Source organism: Arachis stenosperma, chromosome 5 (assembly GCF_014773155.1).
Source record: "Arachis stenosperma cultivar V10309 chromosome 5, arast.V10309.gnm1.PFL2, whole genome shotgun sequence".
Classification (NCBI taxonomy): domain Eukaryota; kingdom Viridiplantae; phylum Streptophyta; class Magnoliopsida; order Fabales; family Fabaceae; genus Arachis; species Arachis stenosperma.
Window position 1 is genome coordinate 130,783,711 of NC_080381.1, and position 22,202 is coordinate 130,805,912.

Consider the following 22,202-nt stretch of genomic DNA (forward strand, 5'->3'; position numbering starts at 1 on the left):
GTGGGAATGGCTTAAACTACAAATCTTAATTTCTCAAATTTTAAAATTTCATAATTAGATAATTAATTTGAAAATATGAATTTTAATTATAATTGACTTTCCAATTTTAAATTATTGTTCACATTGTTTATTCAAGTCATTATTTTTCTAAACTGGGATCTTGATACAAGTTCGATTAGATATCCTATCGAAAAATACTAAAAATCGAGTGAAACAATTATAAAATATAAATACCTATTACTAATTCATTATTTAACTAATCCTGATATTTATTTTTGTACATTTTATTCTGGTGATAGTACATTTTAGTCTTTTTTTATTTTTTTTGGGCAGGTAGATTACACAATCCCTAATCCTACTTTAGTCTTTATACAAGTTTCAGAGCTTCATCGATTGAAATTGGCACGTTACCCGGCCCATTACACAATTCCTTCTAAGAGAATAATGTAACAAGCAAGCACTTCTTCTAATGGTAATAATCAATGGCCATTATCTTTTCGGTATATTAACTGAATTTTAAATCTTTCAAGAATACAATTTTCCTTTCATCACTCACATCTACCTCACATCTCTCTCTCTCTCTCTCTCTTTCTCTGGATTGAAAAAAAGAACAACATACAACATCAATAATTATCCGAAAAAAGAAGAAAGGAGGATGATGATGAATCCAAGCGACTTGCAGCGGTTTGCGGTGTCAAATCGATTCACAAGGTTCCCGAAATCGTTCTCCCTGCGGAAGAAGGTGCCATGGTGGTACAAAATACTAGACCCACGGTCAAGATTCATCGCAAGATGGAACCGGACCTTCCTTTATGCGTGCATTGTGGCACTGTTCCTTGACCCTCTCTACTTCTACTATCCCATAACGGGTGACAAGGCTTGCATGCAAACCGATTGGTACCTGGGCGTCGTCGTCACCTTCGCCAGAACCGTGGCCGATCTTTTCTTCCTCTTCCACATGGTCCTCAAATTCAGGACGGCCTACGTTAACCCTCTCACTCGTGTTTATGGCCACAAGGAGCTCGTCACGGATCCCCACCTCATTGCCAAAAGGTACCTCAAGCATGATTTCATCATCGATCTACTTGCCACCCTTCCTTTGCCTCAGGTACGCATTATGCACTCAATCAATGTCAATCCATTACTTTCTACATCAAAATAATGAAGTGTGAGTGCAGATTGTGATTTGGTTCGTGATTCCGGCAGTGAAAGGGTCAACTGTAGCACAAGGAAATCACACAATATCCCTGATTGTCCTCATTCAGTATGTTCCCCGATTGTTTCAGATTTTTCCTCTTCAACGTCGAATCTTAAAGACTAGTGGGCTTATAACCAAAACTGCATTGGCTGGGGCTGTGTACAATCTTTGTTTCTACATGTTGGCCAGCCATGTAATGATCATGCATTCATTCACATTCATACTTCAAATTTGAAACCTATCACATAATCACTTACATATTATAATAAGCAAGGATTTCAAGATTATGGTTACGCTCACATGCATACATTTTACTCAGTGGTTATAATAATTAATTAGAGAAATAAGAGGAATGAGAAAGGGATTCATAAATGAATAGGGTTATATTGTTGTCAGTGCAGGTTTTGGGAGCATCATGGTATGTGTCATCGATCCAAAGACAATTTGAGTGTTGGAGAATAACTTGTAGGAGGGAGATGAATAGAACACACTCTCCATCTTGCAAACCAGCGTATCTTGATTGCAATCTTTTGGATGATCCAGCAAGACAAGCATGGTTTAAGAGAACCAGTGTGCTTGCTGACTGTGATGCTCTCAATGACAAGAATGACTTTCAATTTGGAATGTTTTCTGATGCTTTCACCGACCATGTTTCTTCCTCCACCTTTTCTCAAAAGTATTTTTATTGCCTTTGGTGGGGCCTCAAAAATTTAACGTACGCCATCCATATTTCTCTATTTCTCAATCCCAAATTACTTGTTTTAGTTCTTCGGATATAATGAGTTTGGCTTGGATTTTTTGAGGAGAAAAGTATTTTTAATTAGAAAATTTAGTTTTATAAAATTTTAAATAATTTAATTTTAATATTTGCATAATTCAATTATATCGGTTGAATGATCATTTATATAGTAAATATAAAAAGTAGATATTTTTAGTAACATATAATTATGTAATTAAATTTATGTGTAAAATTATTTTATAATTTATATTGTATGTTAAACTTAAATTTAATTTTTTTTAAAAAATAAAATTATTTCGTGTATGACATTATCTTTCATTTATTATCATCAGTACTTTACTTTACCATTAAAATTAGACTTTAAATTTTAAAGAATAATACATTCTTTATTTTTCCAAGAGCACATTAGCATTCATAATTTTGAAATTATTTTTTTAAAAAATACATTTCATAAAAATTGTAAAAAAAAAATGGAAACTCAGATGCAATTGACTTCACATAAAGTTGATATTTAAGAGTCGTTAAATAATTTGATTGATTTGACTAAATTTTTATTTAACTACTCTCAGATATCAAGTTCACATAAAATCGCCTTCAACTGAGTTTTCAGAAAAGAAAAAACCAAAACTAGTTCGTGTGTTACTATATATTTCATGTATTAGCATGAGCACTTCACCTTTTAAGGTTCTCTAATGGTGTTTTCAACTCTACCATTTGATGTACAGATCTTATGCTCAAGGTCTTAATACGAGCACTTACGTTGGTGAAACCGTATTTTCAAGTTTCATTTGCATCGCAGGTTCAATCCTCTTTGCGCATCTCATTGGTAATATGCAGGTATTAATCAAATAATAAGTACATAATAATAACTGATGAATGATGATGCCAGTTTTTTATTTTTTTTTCAACGATAGTCATTAAAATTAACAATTACATGTTTTTTGCTATTATTAAAAAGAATTATCTGCAATCTTCAACTGCAAGACTTGAAGAATGGAGACTGAAACAAAAGGATACAGAAGAGTGGATGAATCACAGGCAACTTCCACCGGAACTTCAACAACGCATTCGCAGGTTTGTTCAATATAAATGGCTTGCCACAAGAGGCGTAGATGAAGAAGCAATTTTGCGTGATTTGCCTATTGATCTTCGACGCCAGATTCAAAGGCATCTTTGTCTTGACATTGTTCGTCGGGTAAGTCTCCCTTTTATACCGCTTTCGCTTCAAAAATCAAAATATATATTTTGGTCATCCCTTTGCTATAACGAAATTCATATTATCTTTACCTAAAGTTAATAGTTGAAAATGTTAGATAATTAAATATATTTAATTAAATTATTATTTAATAATTTTTAATTATTAACATTATATAAAAATAAACTATATCTAAATTTTTACTATTTACTAATTATTAAGAGATATAATTAAGAAGTCAAGGAGTTATGCTTCGAAATAACCTATGAAATTCCTTTTGTGAACTAAAATATTTTTCAAAATTCTATTTATGTTAATTACGTTTTGAAATTAACAAAGAATACTAAATTAGTCTCTAAAAACATAATAAATTATTTTTATTAATATCTAAGACATAATTTATGCAATTAAGATTTTAAAACCTATTTTAGTACCAGCTACAAATTTGATAGACCGTTTTAAAATTTAACTTCATAATCAATAGATCTAAGTAAGAAAGTTGGCATTTATTTATTTATTTATTTAAACATGAATGGAGAAAGGTTTTGGCCAGCAACATCTTTTAAAATGAAAGAATTTTATTATCAATCGATTTTAGGTGTACATTAAAAATTAACTAATTTATATGAAAAGATATGGGCATGCATAGGAAATATGTGGAAAAAGGATTATTTGTAATTTGTAAAGTGTGTTTAGGTTCCTTTCTTCGGTCAAATGGATGATCAACTCCTAGATGCCATATGCGAACGTCTTGTTGCATCCTTAAACACAAAAGACACATACATTGTAAGGGAAGGTGATCCAGTGAGAGAAATGCTCTTCATCATTAGAGGACAGCTTGAGAGTTCAACCACTGATGGTGGGAGAACAGGGTACTACAACTCTATCATTCTTAGACCAGGTGATTTCTGTGGTGAAGAGTTGCTGACGTGGGCCTTGATGCCCACCTCAAACCTCAGCCTTCCAGACTCTACTAGAACTGTCAAGACTGTTACTGAAGTCGAAGCGTTTGCTCTCAGAGCTGAGGATCTAAAGTTTGTTTCGAATCAATTCAAGCGTCTACATAGCAAGAAACTCCAGCATGCTTTTAGGTGTGTATGTCCACATCATTTCTCTTACACCAAAACATTTCTTGCTTGATGATACTATTAGTGTTAGTGTGTTATCTCATGCAACTCAAGAAATATATATGCCAGATAAAATATGAAAATAAAATAATAAGACACGTGTGAATTTGAATAGCTATGAATAATTCAACGTGTGACCAATCATGGTTTCATTATTAGGTACTATTCCCATCAATGGAGGGCTTGGGGGGCTGCCTTTATACAGACTGCTTGGAGACGCTATCGTAAGAGAAAACTGACAATGGAGTTGTTACAAAAAGAGAACTTGTACTACACCAATATCGAGCAAGAAGATGATGAAGGTGAAGAACAAAGGGTAGGAGGGAGTTCATCAAGTAGTGGAAACCGCGCACAGATTTCAACTACCGTTTTGGCATCTAGGTTTGCTGCAAACACAAGAAGAGGTGCCGCTAAGAAGATTGCAATACCTGATAGTGATAGTTTGAAGATGCCCAAAATGTTCAAGCCAACAGAACCTGATTTCTCAACTTTCCAAGATGAAAATTAACTAGCTGAGTTCTCAGATTGTTAAAATAATATCATGTGGCGGTATATTACTATGATAGGCTAATCATTGGTAGCTGATCGACTTAACAAATATATTATAGCAAACTACTAACTAAGGAGGTTGCATTGTTTTATTTGTTAGCTTACGATACAAATTTTTATTATTGTAGCTAGAATCCTATTTTGCACTTCTGCACGCTATTGACATTATTATTCATCATACTAACTTCTAATTCTGATTTTATCTAATTTCTTGGCTTAGTCTTACGGATGGAATAACAATAGTACTTATAGTATTTGTTGAGTTAGAATTGATTTTGGATATATTAATATGATGATAAATATTTATTATATTGGGTTAAAAATCTGAGTATAGTTTAATGTGTATTAGTATTGCAAGTCTAATACTTCATTTCTCAGCTTAACTCATGTTGCTTCAGTAAATTTTTACAATACACAAATCAAAATACAACCCAATGCATATAATGAGAAAAATCAGAACTAAGATAAAAGAAAAGAAAGGTTTTACATTTGCTAAGAGAAAGGAAAAAAAAGAAGTAAATGAGACATTTGGCATTATTATGGAAAAAGAAAAACAACAAGGATACATGAGCAACAACACTAAACTAAGGACAGTAGAAGATCAAAATTTAAAAGTTGGTAGAGCAAAAACAAAATATAAGAGCAGCAGAGATAGTGGAGTAGCTCCAAAAACTACAGAGGTAGAGTGGAGTAAAATAAAAAAGCATTGCACGTCAAGAAAGACAGCTATAACGGGCAGAATCAACAAGAAAAATGAGGAGCCAATGATAAAATTTGAAGAGCGAATTTCATACTATAAAGCTGAATTCTTAACATTTGAAGATAAGAAAATTAGAGAGAAAAAAAAGTCTAAGCATCATCTCATATATGCAGAAATTTTTTTTTTTTTTTGAGCTTTATTTTAGATTTTTTTTTTTGTTATGATTATCTAAATTTTCACGAAACATTATAGATTAATTACAGAAAATTAAAATCATATCTTGATCAATTTTCTCCCAATCTTTAAAACACCTCAAAACCTCATTTTCACAAGTTTTCAAGCTTCCAAAGTCCACTTGGCAAGCTTCCAACCACCAGAGTTCCAATTCAAACACTCCACTTCACCAATTTAACATTAACTTCACATATATTCAACCTAATTTCATATAATTTCATACGCATTCACCATTTTAATACCCTAACTTCATAAAATTGGAAATCCAAAAGGGGATAATAGTTTTTTACCTCACTCATTGATGATTGGAATAAAACTCAACAATTATCCAAGGCTACATTGCACCTAAGCCATCAAAATCATGAAAATCCCTCAATATTTAAACAAAAAATGTGAATTTGAGTGGAAGGAGGAACTGGGCATGAAAATCTGAGTAATTGGTATTGTTTTGGTTATGGTTTGGTTGGTTTTGGATCGAAAATTTTGAAAATTTTGAGGTTTTGAGTCTTTGGTAAAATTTGAATTTTTTTTAACCAATTTTGACACGTTGTAATTTGGCTCTCGAGCTCTCAAATTTGGTGAAATTTATCTTAAATAAAAATTAGGTATGAGTAGTTTATGCTGTTCGAAAAATAGACGAAAAATAATTTTTAACAAAAAAGTTATGCATGTTTGAAGTTTAAGTTAAAAAACAGAATTTTACAGAAATTATTGAAAATCAGAAATTCTGATATGTGTGCCCTCACACACTATTGTGCGCACGCACAGACTAGAGCGTAATGTGAGACTCGTGCATATGCACACCCTGCGTACACAAGCTGAGAATTCACTCTAGTGCATGCGTAATTTGTGTTTTAATCCTTATTCTAAATATTTTTATTCTTCTAAATTATAAAATTTAATTTTCTAATATTCTTAACTCATAATTAATTAATTTATTAATTATTATTAATAATTTACAGAATTTTACATCTTTTCTTTACGAATTTATTATGTCTTGATACGAGTAATTATGTGTTCAAACTTATTAGTATGTTGTGTGCAAGCAAAGACATTTATGTTATGTATTTCTATACATATCATTGTTATAATATATGCCATTTGAAACTTCTAAAAAATTATTGCAACGTGAGAAGTGTATGAAGGCAATGATGCTTGATGCAGTACAAATAGGTCTAATTGCCTAAACAAATTTTATTCGGATGTTAAGCTTATAATAATTAATAGGCCTCCAAATTGGTTAGAAGGTTATAATAATTAATCAGCTTCGCATTTGGTTAGAAAATAAAAAAGACTGGCCTTAACGTAACAAAATAGCTAGCCTCATGTTGGGATCTGCTGCAAAGATCTCAATATGGCAGGAATACTACAAAATACTTCAAATGATTATATTCAAATGAAAGACAAAGCAAGTGTGTCATAACAAAGCCAATCATGCATTAAATTTAAATTAACCAAATTCTCGTATTAAGGTCACAATAAGGACATGATACCAAACTAAATAGACTCAAACTACATCAATGGTGCCAATTTTTGGAATATCCACAACTTAACTGGTAAATGTACTGAGTCGTTCAAGTAATATCTCAGATGAGTGAGAATCGATCTCACGAAAATTGATGGACTGAGCAACAATGACTGAATGATTGGCTTAGTTAAGCAAATAGAAAAAGAGTTGTTGTTGTTGTAAATGCATAAAAATAATAAACAAACAAGTAAAAAAAGCAAGTAAAGGTTTAGTGAAAAATAATGATGAGAAATCAGTTAAGGTCTCGGAGATGTTTATTTTTTCGGATTAAAACTTCTTACTAACTATTTTAATAATGAATGATTCATTCTATGACAAATCGTGAGTGATTAAACCCTAATTCCTTAGTGATTTAATCTCCTCTAACCCTCATCAAACGCCATTTCCGTGGTCACTCAATTTAAATTGGAGGGTGAAGTTCAAAAAACTACTTTATACAACAAAGGCCCTAATCATCCCAATCTCGGCTGAATAGATATTGCTTATCCCCATTAAGTTGTGTGATTAGTATAATTTCTGAATTTTTAAAAATTAAATAATTAGTTATTTAAAAATATTTTTAATAAAAATAATTAAATAGAATTTTATGATTATTAAATTTTAATTTAATTATAATTTATTCTATTATTTTAAATTATCTATTAAAAATTATTTTGATAGTTATAGTTTAAATTGATTATTATTATTATTATTATTATTATTATTATTATTATGGAACATATGAAAAAGAAAGAAAGTGGTCGAAGCCATCAACGAAACAAAAGGAAGAATATATATATATATATATATATATATATATATATATATATATATATATATATATATATATATATATATCACTTCTCTTTATTTTGTCACCAAATTTGAAAAAGAAAGAGTGGATGAGGGAGGAAATGGTGACTCCTTTTGATCTTCTGGTTTTGATTTCTTAAAATTTGTAACTCTAATAAAAAATTTAATCCGATAAAATTGTTCGTATTTTTTTTTTTTATGTGTTGGTATATTTTTATCGGGTAAAAGTTGATGGTGACATAGCTTCTTTTCTTCTTGAGTTCAACCAATTGAAGTTCTAGGAGGCATAGAAGATTTTTGACATTTTCTTTTTCAACAACTCGATCAGAAAATTTTTTTAATTTTCTTTTTCAACAACTCGGTCAGAAAATTTCTTTAGAGTTTTTGTTGTTTTAATTTCGTACGGAGGTAGAGTTTGGTAATTTTATAATAATTAAATGTGAATTTGATAAGTGAATATTAATTTGGTTGATTATTGTTTGAGTTTGAATGAGTTTATGTTGAATTATTATTGTTACTTGTGATTTGTTAGTTTGGCTATGAGGAACAGCTCAACTGTGGTTGTTCTAATAGTTTTGGAACTGTTGTGATGTGGTATTTTGAGAAAATTGATGAGATTTGGTAGTTGAAAGATTAAATTAAAAGTTGAAAAAAATCAGTAACCGAAAGACTCAAAAAGGGATTAAAATATAAGTAATATTTTGAAAGGAAAGGGTTAAAGATTTCGGTTTTAGTATAAAAGAAAGATTAGTAATTACATTTTATTTTTGAAGAGTAACTATGTATTTGTATATAAAAATCGAGGTACAATTTGTAATTATATAAATTTTTGGGTATTTTGCATAATAAATAAAATACGGAGCTAAAAGTGGGTATTTTATAAAATTTTACGGTTATTTTTATAAATATAAAAATAAGTGAGGGTTTCAAATATAATTTTATAAAATATTGAGATTAAAACAGAATATTAAAAAGTTCGTGATTTAAAAAGTAATTAATAAAAACTTAAAAATAAGGTTTTATAAACTAAGTTTTAAAAGAAGATTATAAATATTATTTTAAATACTTCTTTAAGATTACTCATTTATATTAAAATAAATCATTATTATAATTAGTATTTATCAAAAATATTATTTTGTAAGAATATTATAATGTATAATATTAATGAGAAGAGCAAGTAGAGTAAGCTTAAAAGTTTTAGAGAATACATACTTAATTAAAAGACTTTATAATTCTTGTCCATAAGACACTTAGGGAATGACGAGAAAATAATGCGAAGATAAATTATATTATGGAATGATAGAAAAGAAAATAAGAAGAAAGAAAAGAAAAGAAAAGAAAAATACTAAAGAACCTCTGCCACAGGAGAGTAAAGAGCAAAAGATTAAAAGTATCTAAAGAACTTCTGCCACAAGAGAGTAGAGAACAGAAAAGAAAAGAAAGAAAGAATGAGCTGAGATGACTATTTACCTGCTGGAAACGAACAGAGATATGGTGATGAGTCCACCGAGATTTGCTTTCCAGAGATACATCGGCCAATCCATGGGATGGTCGCACCTGTAAAATAGAGGTTGATTACAGAGGATATCAATACATACATTGGCCAGAGAGAGCCTCACCTATAAGACCAAGGTTGCTTATAGAGGTTATGTTTGCATACATTGGCTTAAGAGAGTCGCACCTGTAAGACAGAGGTTGCTTACAGAGGTTATGACATTGGAAACCAAACTCAGACAAAGGTTGCTGAGTTACGTCGGGAGCGGGTCGAAACCGACAGATGAGCTCATTACCTGTACTAGGGATAGACATGCATCATACTTGTTTGTGCATATTTGTTTGTGAGTGTATTTTTTGTGATTGTGGGTGTGCTAAATGATTGTTTGAATTCTGTGTTCTTTAATTGTTGAACTAGATGGTACCTTGTTGATTGTTATTGCTGACCAAGTATATAGAAAATGAACTTAACTCCTAACCCCGACCCTACTAAGAACTCTCCAGTTTTTACCCCCTATCTCCACCCCCTTTCAACTACAGGTGCGAAAATTTAGTGTGAAACTACAAGAGCATAGAAGATTCTATTTATAAGTTGAGTTGTTAGATTTTATTTTCCCCTTGTCATTTATTATTTTAGTTTTTAGAGGGGTAGGAGTTGTATTTGATGATCTTTGAGTAAGTCTATGTATATAATGTTACGTGGATATATATAATTTTGTGATTAAATGATTTGAAGTACCGACTCTTCGTTTTCTTGGTGAAAGTTTCGGTTCGTATTTGCGAATGCTCAATATTAAATGAAAATATTATAGAGTAAACAGGTTTAGAGGTAAGTAATGCCTGAGCTTTTAGTACGATCATGAGGTGCTAAAAGTTAGGGTGTTACAATTAGCCATCTAGGAGGAGTGTTTTCAAGCTGTAGTTCAAGCGAGATAACTCTTCCGAGAATCACAATAACTCATATAGAAAAATGTCATACTCTTGTTCCACCCAATTCATAAGATTAAGAACAAAAACAATCCTTAGAATTGAATCAAACCTAAATTAAATTAGAAAAATAATAATTCTAATCCATAGAAATAAACATAACTCCTAACCTTAACCACAGAGGTTTAGTGGCTCATAACTTACAGAAAAATTGTAAAAATGCGAAAGTGAGGAGTCCCCTTCCCAGAGGAGAGATCGAGTGTGTCCTCTGGTGAGGAAGGAAGTCCCCTATTTATAATAAAAACCTCTTAAAACTAAACCTAGAATTCAAATCAAAACAAAATCAAATCAAATCAAATCAAATCATTTGATTTGAAACTAAAATAAAATATTGAATTCTAAACTTAAAAGATATTGTTTGTAATTAAAAATTACAAAAAAAAAAAATAAAATATAACTAATAGATGCTAAATCCACTTGGAGGCTCAAAGAGGAGTGAATTCGGGCTGCTGCTGGTGTTTAACGCCATATTAGACGTTAAACGCCCCAAAGGGGGTCAAAATTCGTGCATGCTGACTTTGTCTCTCTTGGGCGCTAAACACCAGGTTTAGTGTTTAGCGCCAGATTTAGCAATGATTCCAGAAAAAAATATAGACCATTATATATGGTTGGAAAGCTCTGGAAGTTGGTTTTATAAAGCCGTTAAGACTGCGTTAATTGGACCTCTGTCTCAAGTTATGCTTGTTGGAATACAAAGAGGTCAGGGTTGATAGCATCTACTATCCTTTCTTTGTTTTTGCACAAAATTTTGCCAAATTCGCCCGAAATTCACCTGAAATCATAAAAACACTAAAACAACTCAAAGTATCATTCAAAGAGAATTTTTGCACTAAAATATAGTAAAATATAATAAAAAAATAACTAAAAAATGAGGAGAAAATGGTATAAGATGCTCACGTATCAATCAGCAAGGTACCTTCACACATGGTTAACATATATAATAAAGTAGTTTCCTAACAACAATTCATAATAGTTGAGAGTGGTAATGAGCATACACCTGCATCAGATAATATGTATTTAATTTAATATCAACATAGAGACAAACTATAACAAAAGAATTCAAAAAAAAAATCTAAAGAACAAACTTCATCAACTTCCTCCCCAAAGCTAGGAGTGTAGTAGTTATCTTCATCGATGTCATCCTCGTGGCTAGGCTGCTGTCCCTGCCGGCGATTTAACTAGCAAGAAAATTGATTGTGCCCAACCCGACGACAAACGCTACACCGTCTCATGCCCTTAACCAAACTACGGTTAATTGAGTCCTTCTTTAGTCTCTTCTTGTGATGCACAACAAGTAGGTCTTGAACGCACCCCTCGAGTGTGAATGATTGGCTGACAACCGCGAGTAGGGAAGGCTAACTTCAGTTTCGAGCTTTAATCGAGTGATCTCGCTGTGTACCTTCTCAGTGACCATTGCAAATTGATCTTCCCTCACTAAAGCAAGCACACACATCTCCCTACATAGGTCATTTAGCATCCAATTGCGACAAGTTACCATAGAGTCCCAACAAAACGGTCCCTTATCAACATATCGCCTCACCTTCGACCGAGCGTTCTTAGACCACCTCTTCAAAACAAGACTCATTGGGATTTTCATGAAATCAAGATGTACAAGAAGGGCCGCAATATGATCGCATGGTATTCCAAGGGATTCTATCCTTAAACAAGAGCAATTAGAAATCTAATCCTTGGAATAGTGCGAAACATGCTAGCAGTTCTGTGAATTGCCCAACTGTGAAATGGTGTATATATCCGATTTGGAGTCAACATACAAGACCGGACCTTTAATGTACATGCACGGGACAGCATTGGCCAAAACAAGAGAAATATCTCCCTCGTTAGTAACTTTGCAGCAGACTTCCAAATCATGTAAAGGACTTTGCAACACCAAATGTCCAACCACGCTATATATATCATATTGTGTTTCTTGAGACCTCATCTCCGATACACAGTGAAAAAATTGTTCAACAAAGTCTCTCAAATTATGGCGGGAGTGGAAAAACTTACCAAGCATTGAATGCAAACTCTCACATCTTGATGTCGTCCAAAATCCACCAAAAAAGTGGCAACGAATGTGAGTTGTTGCCTACATTTTTCTTCGGTCATAAAGGTCACAGACCCACTGATTATTCTGAAGCTGAAGCTCAGTGACCAATCTCTTCCACCTAGCTTCAAACTCTAAAACCTCATAATAAAAAAGTATGCATTTCTTAACTCAGATGTAAATGTTGGATTTGTCAAATTCGATGTTGTATTCTGAAGGAGATGTCATGCACAGAGATGATGATAAGCCATAGGAAATACTTTTTCAATTGGCCTTTCTCATTGCTCCGTGCCCATCTGTGATAACACACTCAGGAGCTTTCTCCTTCATAACTTCCAAAAATCTTTTAAGCAGCCAAGAATATGCCTCCTCACTCTCATTTGTAACAAGGGCAGCAACGAAAACAATGGTTTAGTTATGGTGATTTACGCCAGAAAACACAACCAGTGGGCACATTTACTTATTCTTCTTATAAGTTGCATCAAATGCTACAACATCTTCAAACACATGGTAATCTAATTGACTACAGTTATCAAACCAAAAAAGGTGAACCAAACGATCCTCTTTGTTCGCTAAGTAACGTACAAATATTTCAGAATTTTTCTCTGCAAATGATTCCAACCACCAAAGACAAGACATCGCATCGCCTCCTGTTATTTTTCTCTGTTTATCAATCTGGTTGTACATGTCTCTCTTCAAAAATGGTATATTTTGAAAACCCCACAGTGTACACAAATGATGAATAGACCTATGGTATTTTAATCCCAACTCTCAACATCATAATCATTTGTTCAATTGCAACAGCATTCATCTTCCTATTCCCAAGGAGCATAAATGTAAGTGTTTCATCAAGCATCTCGTGGGTGTGAACATCCTCAAAGTATGAAATAATACATGCGCCAGACAGCCATATCTAGTCTCAGACTTAGGCTCCCGTTTACGTTCGTGGGCATCCTTATCAGCAACAAATTCTCTAAATCCCTGTTTAAAGCAAACAAATTGTTATTGTCTCACCTGTTTCTTAGTATTTTGCCTTAGCTTGGTCTTCTTTGTGGCAAACTCATTCATTTTTGCATATAAATTGTAGAGAGCAAAAGGTACATGTCAATCGAAAAAATATAGCAATTTCATCTGATCAAAAGTTATGTCTTTAAAGTTAATTCAAAATTAGCAATCCTGTCAATGCCTCTGTCTTTCCAATTTTTGTAAAAATTATCACCAACATTATCGCTAAAAACCCTCCATATTCGCATCCTCACCTACTTCCGATGAAGGTTCATCACTTAGACAAACATTTGGGTCATTGGAAATCAGCTCTTCTTCGTTGCCGACACACAAATCTTTGTCAGGCATAGCCGCTACACTATGAAAATAGGAGACTATATCTTTCTCTTCCATTCTAGCATACACCCTTTGAAGAAAATATTGCATTTAAAAAAAAGATATGCTGTAAATATAAAACCTAGATGATGAATTATAGATCAAAACTATGTTAGAATCTTCACATAATTCCTTAACCCAAAGTTTATCTATGTTATATCATTAAGAAAGAAAATACTTGAATGCAGAAGCGTACCTGAATTCATAAACATGAATCATGATTGGAAGAATTTGGATCTTGTGGTTCTTTCGATCTTACTCAACCAAAACCTTCTGTTTTCTTAGGCGGTTGAATTGCAACTTCTCTTATGGAAAAAGAGTTGATGAGACGGCTTTGGTATATTGGGGACCGAAATCCTGAAGGCACTATTTATATTTGAGCATGACACTCATTAAACCCTAAAACCCAAATAAAATAGTATCTAAAGTCCAAAAAATAATATATCTAAAATCCAAAAGATAATTATCTAAAGAACAAAAGATAATATCTGGTTTTATTCTTATTTAATTTCAAATCAAAAGTAATTATGACTTATTCAATTTAGCATTTATAACAATTAATGAGATCAACATTATATAAATCATTTAATTTGAAATAGCATAATTTGTGATTATAATTAATATATGTATTGCCTACAAATAAATTAAAAAATTAAAATAATTTCTTAACAAACTGAAACTGAAGCTGATTATAGTAACAACAATAAAACCTACATGATTATAGTAACAACAACTCTTTATTTCGTTCCTAAATAATTTTGTGAAAAATGAATTTAACTAAGAATTATTTGTTGCATGTAAACCTGCAAAAAAATAAGAAAATACCTCGAAGGCTATGAACTCAGCTGATGAGAGGAGGGAGCGGCTGCATCCTTGAAAAGAGATGGCGACGACGTGACTATCCAAACGACGATGACGTCACTGACAAGAGGAGGGGGCGTCGCGGCGGAAAAGGGGACGATGGACTCTCTCGAGTGTGCCACGATGAGATACCCTCATGCAGAAAAGGAGTTGCTCCTCTCAAACATCTTTTTAGTTCCAAATCTTTAGTAAGCAAATGCTTTCTTTTCTTTTTTTTTTTTTTTGGTATTAAATGCTTTCTTTTCTTTAACCCTCACATACTTTTACATACAATATTCATTGGCCCATCTTAAACCATTTGAAAAACTGTCCCATTTGCCAAAAAAAATAGCTACGTCTTCTTTTATAATTCCAACTTTTTAACATAATTCTACAACAAACAAAATTTTGAAGTGCTCAAAATTGCGTTGTCAAAAGACCTGCCACATTATCGTTAACTGTGTCAGAAAATATGGGCTAACAATAAGGCTGGTTTGGGAGAGGCTAATGCTGAAAGTCATCCATTTACATAAGGTATTAGGTAATATGGGTTTGGGCTAGGTCTAGTGACCTAATAAGCAACGTTTTTTTTTTAATAAGAATGATTAGATTTTTCATTTTTGTTAACATTTTTTTATATAAACCAAGTTGGGTTGGTCTAGTAGTTAGCTCACTAGTCCGCTTAAGCAAGTGTCGGGGGTTCGAATCCCGCCTTGTGCATGCAGCAACCCATTGGTCAGCGGCAAACCCTTAAATGGAGCTCAGTACCGCGGCGGATTAGTCCTTGACCTGTCGGGTTAGGGGATACCGTGGAAAACCAAAAAAAAAAAAAATTATGCCTATTTTAATATATTAATATAATACATCAAATTTAAATTATATATATATATTAAAATTAAAAAAATAAAATACACTTGTTTTTAAATAAAAAAATTCAAAAATAAGATATAATTAAACTAATAAATATTTGTGTTCGTTTTTTGTTATTCTATAACATATATAGGGTATAATATCATAAATTATATACAACTTTGATATATGACCTTTTTCTACTTAATCCATATAGAGATTATAAAATTTTATTTTACATTTATAATTTATATATTTTTTAAGATTTATATTATAATATATTTATATTTTTATATATTTATTTATAATTTTTTATTTTATTATAAATTGATGATTTCGATTATACCACAGTTGAATTAGTTGAACTTTTAAATTAATAAACTAATTACTAGTAATTCCATGATCGATTCGGTTCTCTGAAGCTTGGCAGTGACACACTGTATTTTTGTTCATACATAGAAATCAAAATCATGCATACTATCTTTATTTTTTTTTGGGTAATGTCATGCATACTATTTACTATTAAGTATTGACATCGAACTACGTCACTGCAAAGAGTTGGATGCATGTAATTGGACCAGATCACCTGCTCATCAAATCATAAAATAAATTAAAGTACTTCAATATTCCAGTTTCGTACCATGGCGGCAACCCAAGCAAGATGCATCGAATCTGAAGAATGTTTACGTGTAGATTAGATACATATTATACAAATACAAATAATATGTGACAACGACCGTCCTTCTTATTTGAATAATTGTCATGGCTTTGGATTTCCAGCTTCAATTATTCCAAGCATGAATGAAAATGAAATGCATGCATCTTTAGGTTATGTTGCATAAATACCGGTATAGTATCCATAGCAAATACGTATAACGTATTATTGAGTACGAAACTTTTTCAAAAAATAAGGTGGTATAGGTGAATTCACTTTAATAAATTAAATGCAAACTAAAATGATGTTTATCTTTCAATCTATAAAAGATTACTACAAAGTTTCAATTTACATTTTTATATAAATCAAATTGATTAAATTTAATTTAAAAAAACACATACTAAATTAGAACAATAAGATTTGATTTACATGCATACTGAGTTTTTTAGTAAATCAAACAAAATCGCTTCGATTTTAATATCATAGTAAATCGAATTGAAGAAATTCAATTTAGCCACGTGCCCATAGTAAATCGAAGCCAATAATTTTGGTGGTTTTAGTAAATCGAAATCCATAAATTCGATTTACATGCAATTGGCCCTTCTACTAAATCGAACTCAATGGCTTCGATTTAGGGTGAAACTTGCTATATATACAAATTAGGAAAAGTCTAAGAGACCAGCAATTTTATTAAATTTTGGCCAGCATGTAATCAGTAAAAAAAAATGAGTAATCTCACACCGTTGGATGAAATCTCACACCATTAAAAACATCATTAATAGCTACTTGATGGCTACAAATTACAAAAGTTGCTGGCCCCCTATCACTCCTCATACAAATTGAATTCATTTCATTCGAACTACAAAACACACAAATTCCACACCCAACTCCACCACCCAGATCCAAAAATCTTGGAAAACAACTCAAGAAAAATCGAATCTGTAAATATGGAGGACGATCCGAATCGTCTATATCGACTAGATGGAGTCGCGCTTATTGTTGGCACCGTCCATCTCGAGGTTAGTGAAAGAAATTTTTTTTACATGAATTAGTGATTTTATATATGTTAACATAGTTCGCGTGGTAAGAGCTTATAGTCGTTAATTACGGATCATGAAAATTTTTTTATTATATGTGCATGTTAGAAGTAGTAAGCTATTAGGTGGTTAAATTTTGATAACTTAAAATGGTACATAAGAAGGTTACCTAGGATTGTAGGATATGTTAGAATTTTGAATTTATTAGTCTTATTCAACGAGACTTGGTTTATGATTAGGGTTAACTATGAATTTTTTGAGTTAGTTGAAAGAATAAATATAAATATTTTTTGGATTTGTGATGCACTTAGGGCAGTTTCGTTTTAGCATTTACTATTTAGTGTTTTGTGTTGGGTCTTATAAAAAGTTTGTTGGGCGATATTGTAAATAATTTTTTAAAGTTACAGCTTGCAATGTTTATGATTTTCAGAATTTTATGCATTGAACACTGCTTTGTCATGATTGTGATAAGAAATTTTCTGTCATTGTCCAACCCTATCGTTGCATCACCAGTATGACACGGCAACACGCGATGATATTACGAGGATTGAGGATTTCGATTTGAACCCCTAGAACTAGATACCACATCCACAAGCTTCACCAACAGTTCTGGAGTCCTCACCTCGAAAAATTGACGACGACAATGGAATAGAACTTGCAAATCTTCGTCACTGTTAATAACGAATGAGTCATACTTTGCATAATCGCGTAACACGGAAATCAGGATTCTATAGAACTTCTCCATCTGTTTGACGCCATGCAAACCTAGTTTCTGGAGTATAGTATTTTTAAATTCAGTAAAACTCGTTGAAGGTTTGAGAGTCCTTATCAGTAAACTTAATTCTTGATCACGTTTTTTTCTTAATAGACCCTCTATAGTGCACTAAAGCTAAAAAATTCTCATCACTAGCCATTGTGAATCTCACTATGGTGAAACATTCACGTTGAGCTCGTATTTATATATGTTAGTACTTTATAAATCAAATTAAATGTCTTCGATTTAATCATATAGTACAATAAATAGTAAATCGAAGCTAATAGTATTGATTTATCTTAAACCCTACGAATCATTGTAAATCGACTTCAATGAACTCGATTTATCCAATTGGTGTAAATAAAATCTACTTGCTTCGATTTAATGGATGTATATGATTCGAATCTATTAGCTTCAATTTACATGTGAATAAGAATTTATATGTAAATCGACTTTTATTATTTCGATTTAGTACGTGTTTCATTAAATCGAATTTACATAAAAATACAAATTGAATTTTGAGATAGCCTTTTACAGATTGGAAAATTCACATTATTTTTCCATGGGTTTGATTTATTAAGGTGTTTTGTTGTAAGGTATAGTTACAAATATATATTTTATAAAAAGAAATAAGAAATTAATTTTTTTTATTTAATTATATTAACTAACTTTAATATTTAAATTTATAATTTAGGATTTAAAGTAAATAATTTATAATTTAAAAAATAAAATTTAAAATAAATAAAATAATTTATAAAAAATGATTTATTCTTTATAAATTATATTAAAAAATAATAATTAAATCATACAATAATAAAATAAAGAAGAGGTGTGTACGGGCCGAGTGGAAACGATTAATATAATAGTGTTAACTGTTAAGTTCCTTTCCAAACGATTACAAAAGATCTAAGTGTATGGGCCGGGTGCAATTAATTTGAAAACAAACAAAGGGGTAAATCCTAAGAAAGAGCACGTAATTTTAATGGAACATTCAGAAGTCAGACAAGTCCCTTTATGAAAATAATTTTTGGTACATTGAAGCTTAACTTCTTGTGCAATGTAGAGCTTTTGGATTTGGTAGCCTTTTCTAAGATAGAATAATTATCGGTAGTACTTTTCAAATAACTTAGCAAAATACCCCACTTTAATAAATATTTAATTTACGAAATACTCCGTTCAAAAATACAATTATATTACGTATATACAAAAAATAATTATTAAATTAATTATTTGTATAAAATATACGATAAAATATAAAATATATATTAAAAATAAATTAAATAATATATATACTTCTGATATATATTTAAGTAAACGAACGAATTAATCACTTAATTAATTCAAATTAGTTATATATATATTATAGTTGATTTGATGGTGAAGTTTTAGTGTGTTATAACATTTTTTTATAAAATATCCATTTTCAGTTCATTTTTCTTCTTTACTCACTTTTCTATTACCAACCTATCATAAACACATATTATTCGTTCACAGTCGCGGTGTTTGATTCGTAGAAGAGGCTCTTTGAATACTCAGCTTTATATTCGTACAATCACTCATAACTCATAAGTATATATGTTTTCCTCTCTTATCTCAAAACTTGCATAAAATATATAACGCATTTTGCGAAACCACAACTTGGTGACTCTTCATGACTTGCATGTTCAAAAACATATAAACAAGCGAATTTACAATACCACCCTTGTTATTGATTCAATTTCAATGTCATCTTCTCCAATAGACCCCAAATCATTTCTTACAAATTCAATTATACTTTGAAATCATATTTTTTTTGTCCTAATTATGTTGTGAGCCAACCCAAAACTAAAGAGCAAGAGAGGTTTCTGTTGGAATCTTTTTAGAATTTTTTAATTTTAAGATCATTCATGTTAAATTATTAAAAAAAAAAATATTTGAATGCAAAAACATACATGAATTCATGAGAATTATTAGAAGAGTTTGGTTATTTGATTTTATCAATCAAAATCTTCTTTATTCCTAATACGACTAAATTATAACTCCTCTAATAGAAAAAAAAAAGTTACAAAAACAGTTTTGATATATTGAAGACCAAAATCCTGAAATTACTATTTATATTTGAGTGTGGCACCTATTAAATTCTAAAATCTAAATAAAATAGTATCTCAAATTTTATTCTCAATTAATTCCAAATCAAAAATAATAATAATAACTTATTCTATTAATATTTATAACAATAAATGAAATCATTCATATAATATGAAATAGCTAATGTAATTATAATCAATTATATATATGTATTGCCCATAAATATATTAAGAAATTATAATTTCCTAAAATTTCTTACTTGGGATATATATATATATATATATATATATATATATATATATATTCTTGAATTAATCACATCTTATAAACTTTATACGTGCATCCGAATGCTCTTTCCTTGATTACTTTAACAATCTAGTATGTCTTATATATCAGTTATAGAATTACCGCAATTTTTATCACATTAGTGTCGCGACGAAATCACAAATCACCATACTAATATACTCAATGACATAGATCAAATTTAGATAAAAAATTCAGAAATTACATACGAAAATGATCTCATGCATGCCTATTTTTAACAGGTCCAAGTTTAATAAAGTTTATGAGATCATGAGTCAGAAGAAAAACGAAATTAAATACTTTATTTCTGCAAAAATATTTATATTTTTTCAATTTGTCTAAACCATACAAGTATCCAAATGCACACTCTCATTGAAATAATATATTATAAAATGATATAACACCCATATGAATAGTATCTACACGAAAAATTGAGTATTTATTTCTTATAAACCAAATATGCATGCATTTATGGAATTTGTGCTAATTTGCTCATTAGACACTCAAACACTCTAAGCTCACTTGTTTACTAACAATTAAAAATTTTAGACTACTAACACATTGTCACAAAATAATTGAAATGGTCTTTTAAATTTATTTTATAATTTATGACAAGTATTTGTGTCTCTAAAATGGATGCCTTCAAAAGGTATCTTATATTCAAGGATTTTAGTAGAAAGAGTAACAAGTGTTTTCTCAATATATTTCTAAAGAACTTATCTAATGAGTATATGGATATACTTGTAATGGATCAAAATTGTCGTGACATTCAACAAAGTCAGAATCTGAATACCAAATGATTTCTAACTTTAGTTTCTGACTTCATCTTTGTGAACATATAATGTTTTGCTATGATCGAAAAAGTTTAGGAGACCAACAACTTTATTAAATTCTGACCAGTATGTAACCAGCAAAAGAAAAATGAATAATCCCACACTATTGGATGAAATCTTACACCATTAAAAACATCATTAATGGCTATTTGATGGCTACAAATCATAAAAATTGCTGGCCCCTAACACTCCTCTTAGTGATCTATTCTTAACTAACTCAAATATCTATCAAAGATACTAATAAAGTACACAAATAACTGTAAGTGTACAAGTTTATTATCTATTAGACTACTGCTGAAATATAATAAACCTTATGCATTTTTAAACTTTATAACTTTTTTGAGACACCTAATGAGATAATACTTATATTTTCTAGATTTGAGTATATAATCTTATTTATAATTTTGCATGCCATTGACATACAAGAATAATAAAATATACTTACTCTCATTGATATAAGTTATCAACTACATTTATCTCAAAAAATCGTCATATGAATTATGAGATCATAATTAATTTGATAAAATATAAGTTACTAATAACAGAAAGCCTCCTTTTTTTATTCAAAAAAAATATATTTAAAAATATATTAACATTAGTAAACATAACTTTAAAGCAAAATAATATATTCACACAAGCTACATATTATATAAATAAAATTCATATAATGGTAGGCCCATCATAAATACCTATCGCAATATTAACATTTAGTCTTTGGACAAAAATATTAATTTGTAAGTAGTATTTTTTAATATAATAAACAAACATTGATAAATATTTTCTGCCAAACAATAAGTATATCTTTAAACAAATTTATTGTTCACATGGAGCCAAATAAGTATCACATATTTATCACCATAAATATGTATGTAATTTGACCAAGTATAGAACTTCTTT

At 30.6% G+C, this 22,202-nt stretch overlaps 1 protein-coding gene across 1 annotated transcript; it reads left to right on the top strand.

Moving 5' to 3' along the window:
- Positions 1-661: 661 nt before the first annotated feature.
- On the top strand, positions 662-4,767 carry LOC130981410 (probable cyclic nucleotide-gated ion channel 16). Its single transcript, XM_057905010.1, has 7 exons — positions 662-1,108; positions 1,179-1,391; positions 1,600-1,913; positions 2,663-2,774; positions 2,896-3,132; positions 3,829-4,223; positions 4,419-4,767. The coding sequence occupies exons 1-7, from the start codon at positions 662-664 to the stop codon at positions 4,765-4,767; spliced, it is 2,067 nt and encodes a 688-aa protein (XP_057760993.1).
- Positions 4,768-22,202: the final 17,435 nt, after the last annotated feature.

What these genes read in the sequence shown, in the direction of transcription:
- LOC130981410 (XM_057905010.1), top strand. Translation starts at nt 662, where the DNA reads ATGAATCCAAGCGACTTGCAGCGGTTTGCGGTGTCAAATCGATTCACA. An exon ending in TCTACATGTTGGCCAGCCAT is followed by an intron (nt 1,392 to 1,599) that starts GTAATGATCATG and finishes TTGTCAGTGCAG; the next exon opens with GTTTTGGGAGCATCATGGTA. An exon ending in ATCTCATTGGTAATATGCAG is followed by an intron (nt 2,775 to 2,895) that starts GTATTAATCAAA and finishes ATTATTAAAAAG; the next exon opens with AATTATCTGCAATCTTCAAC.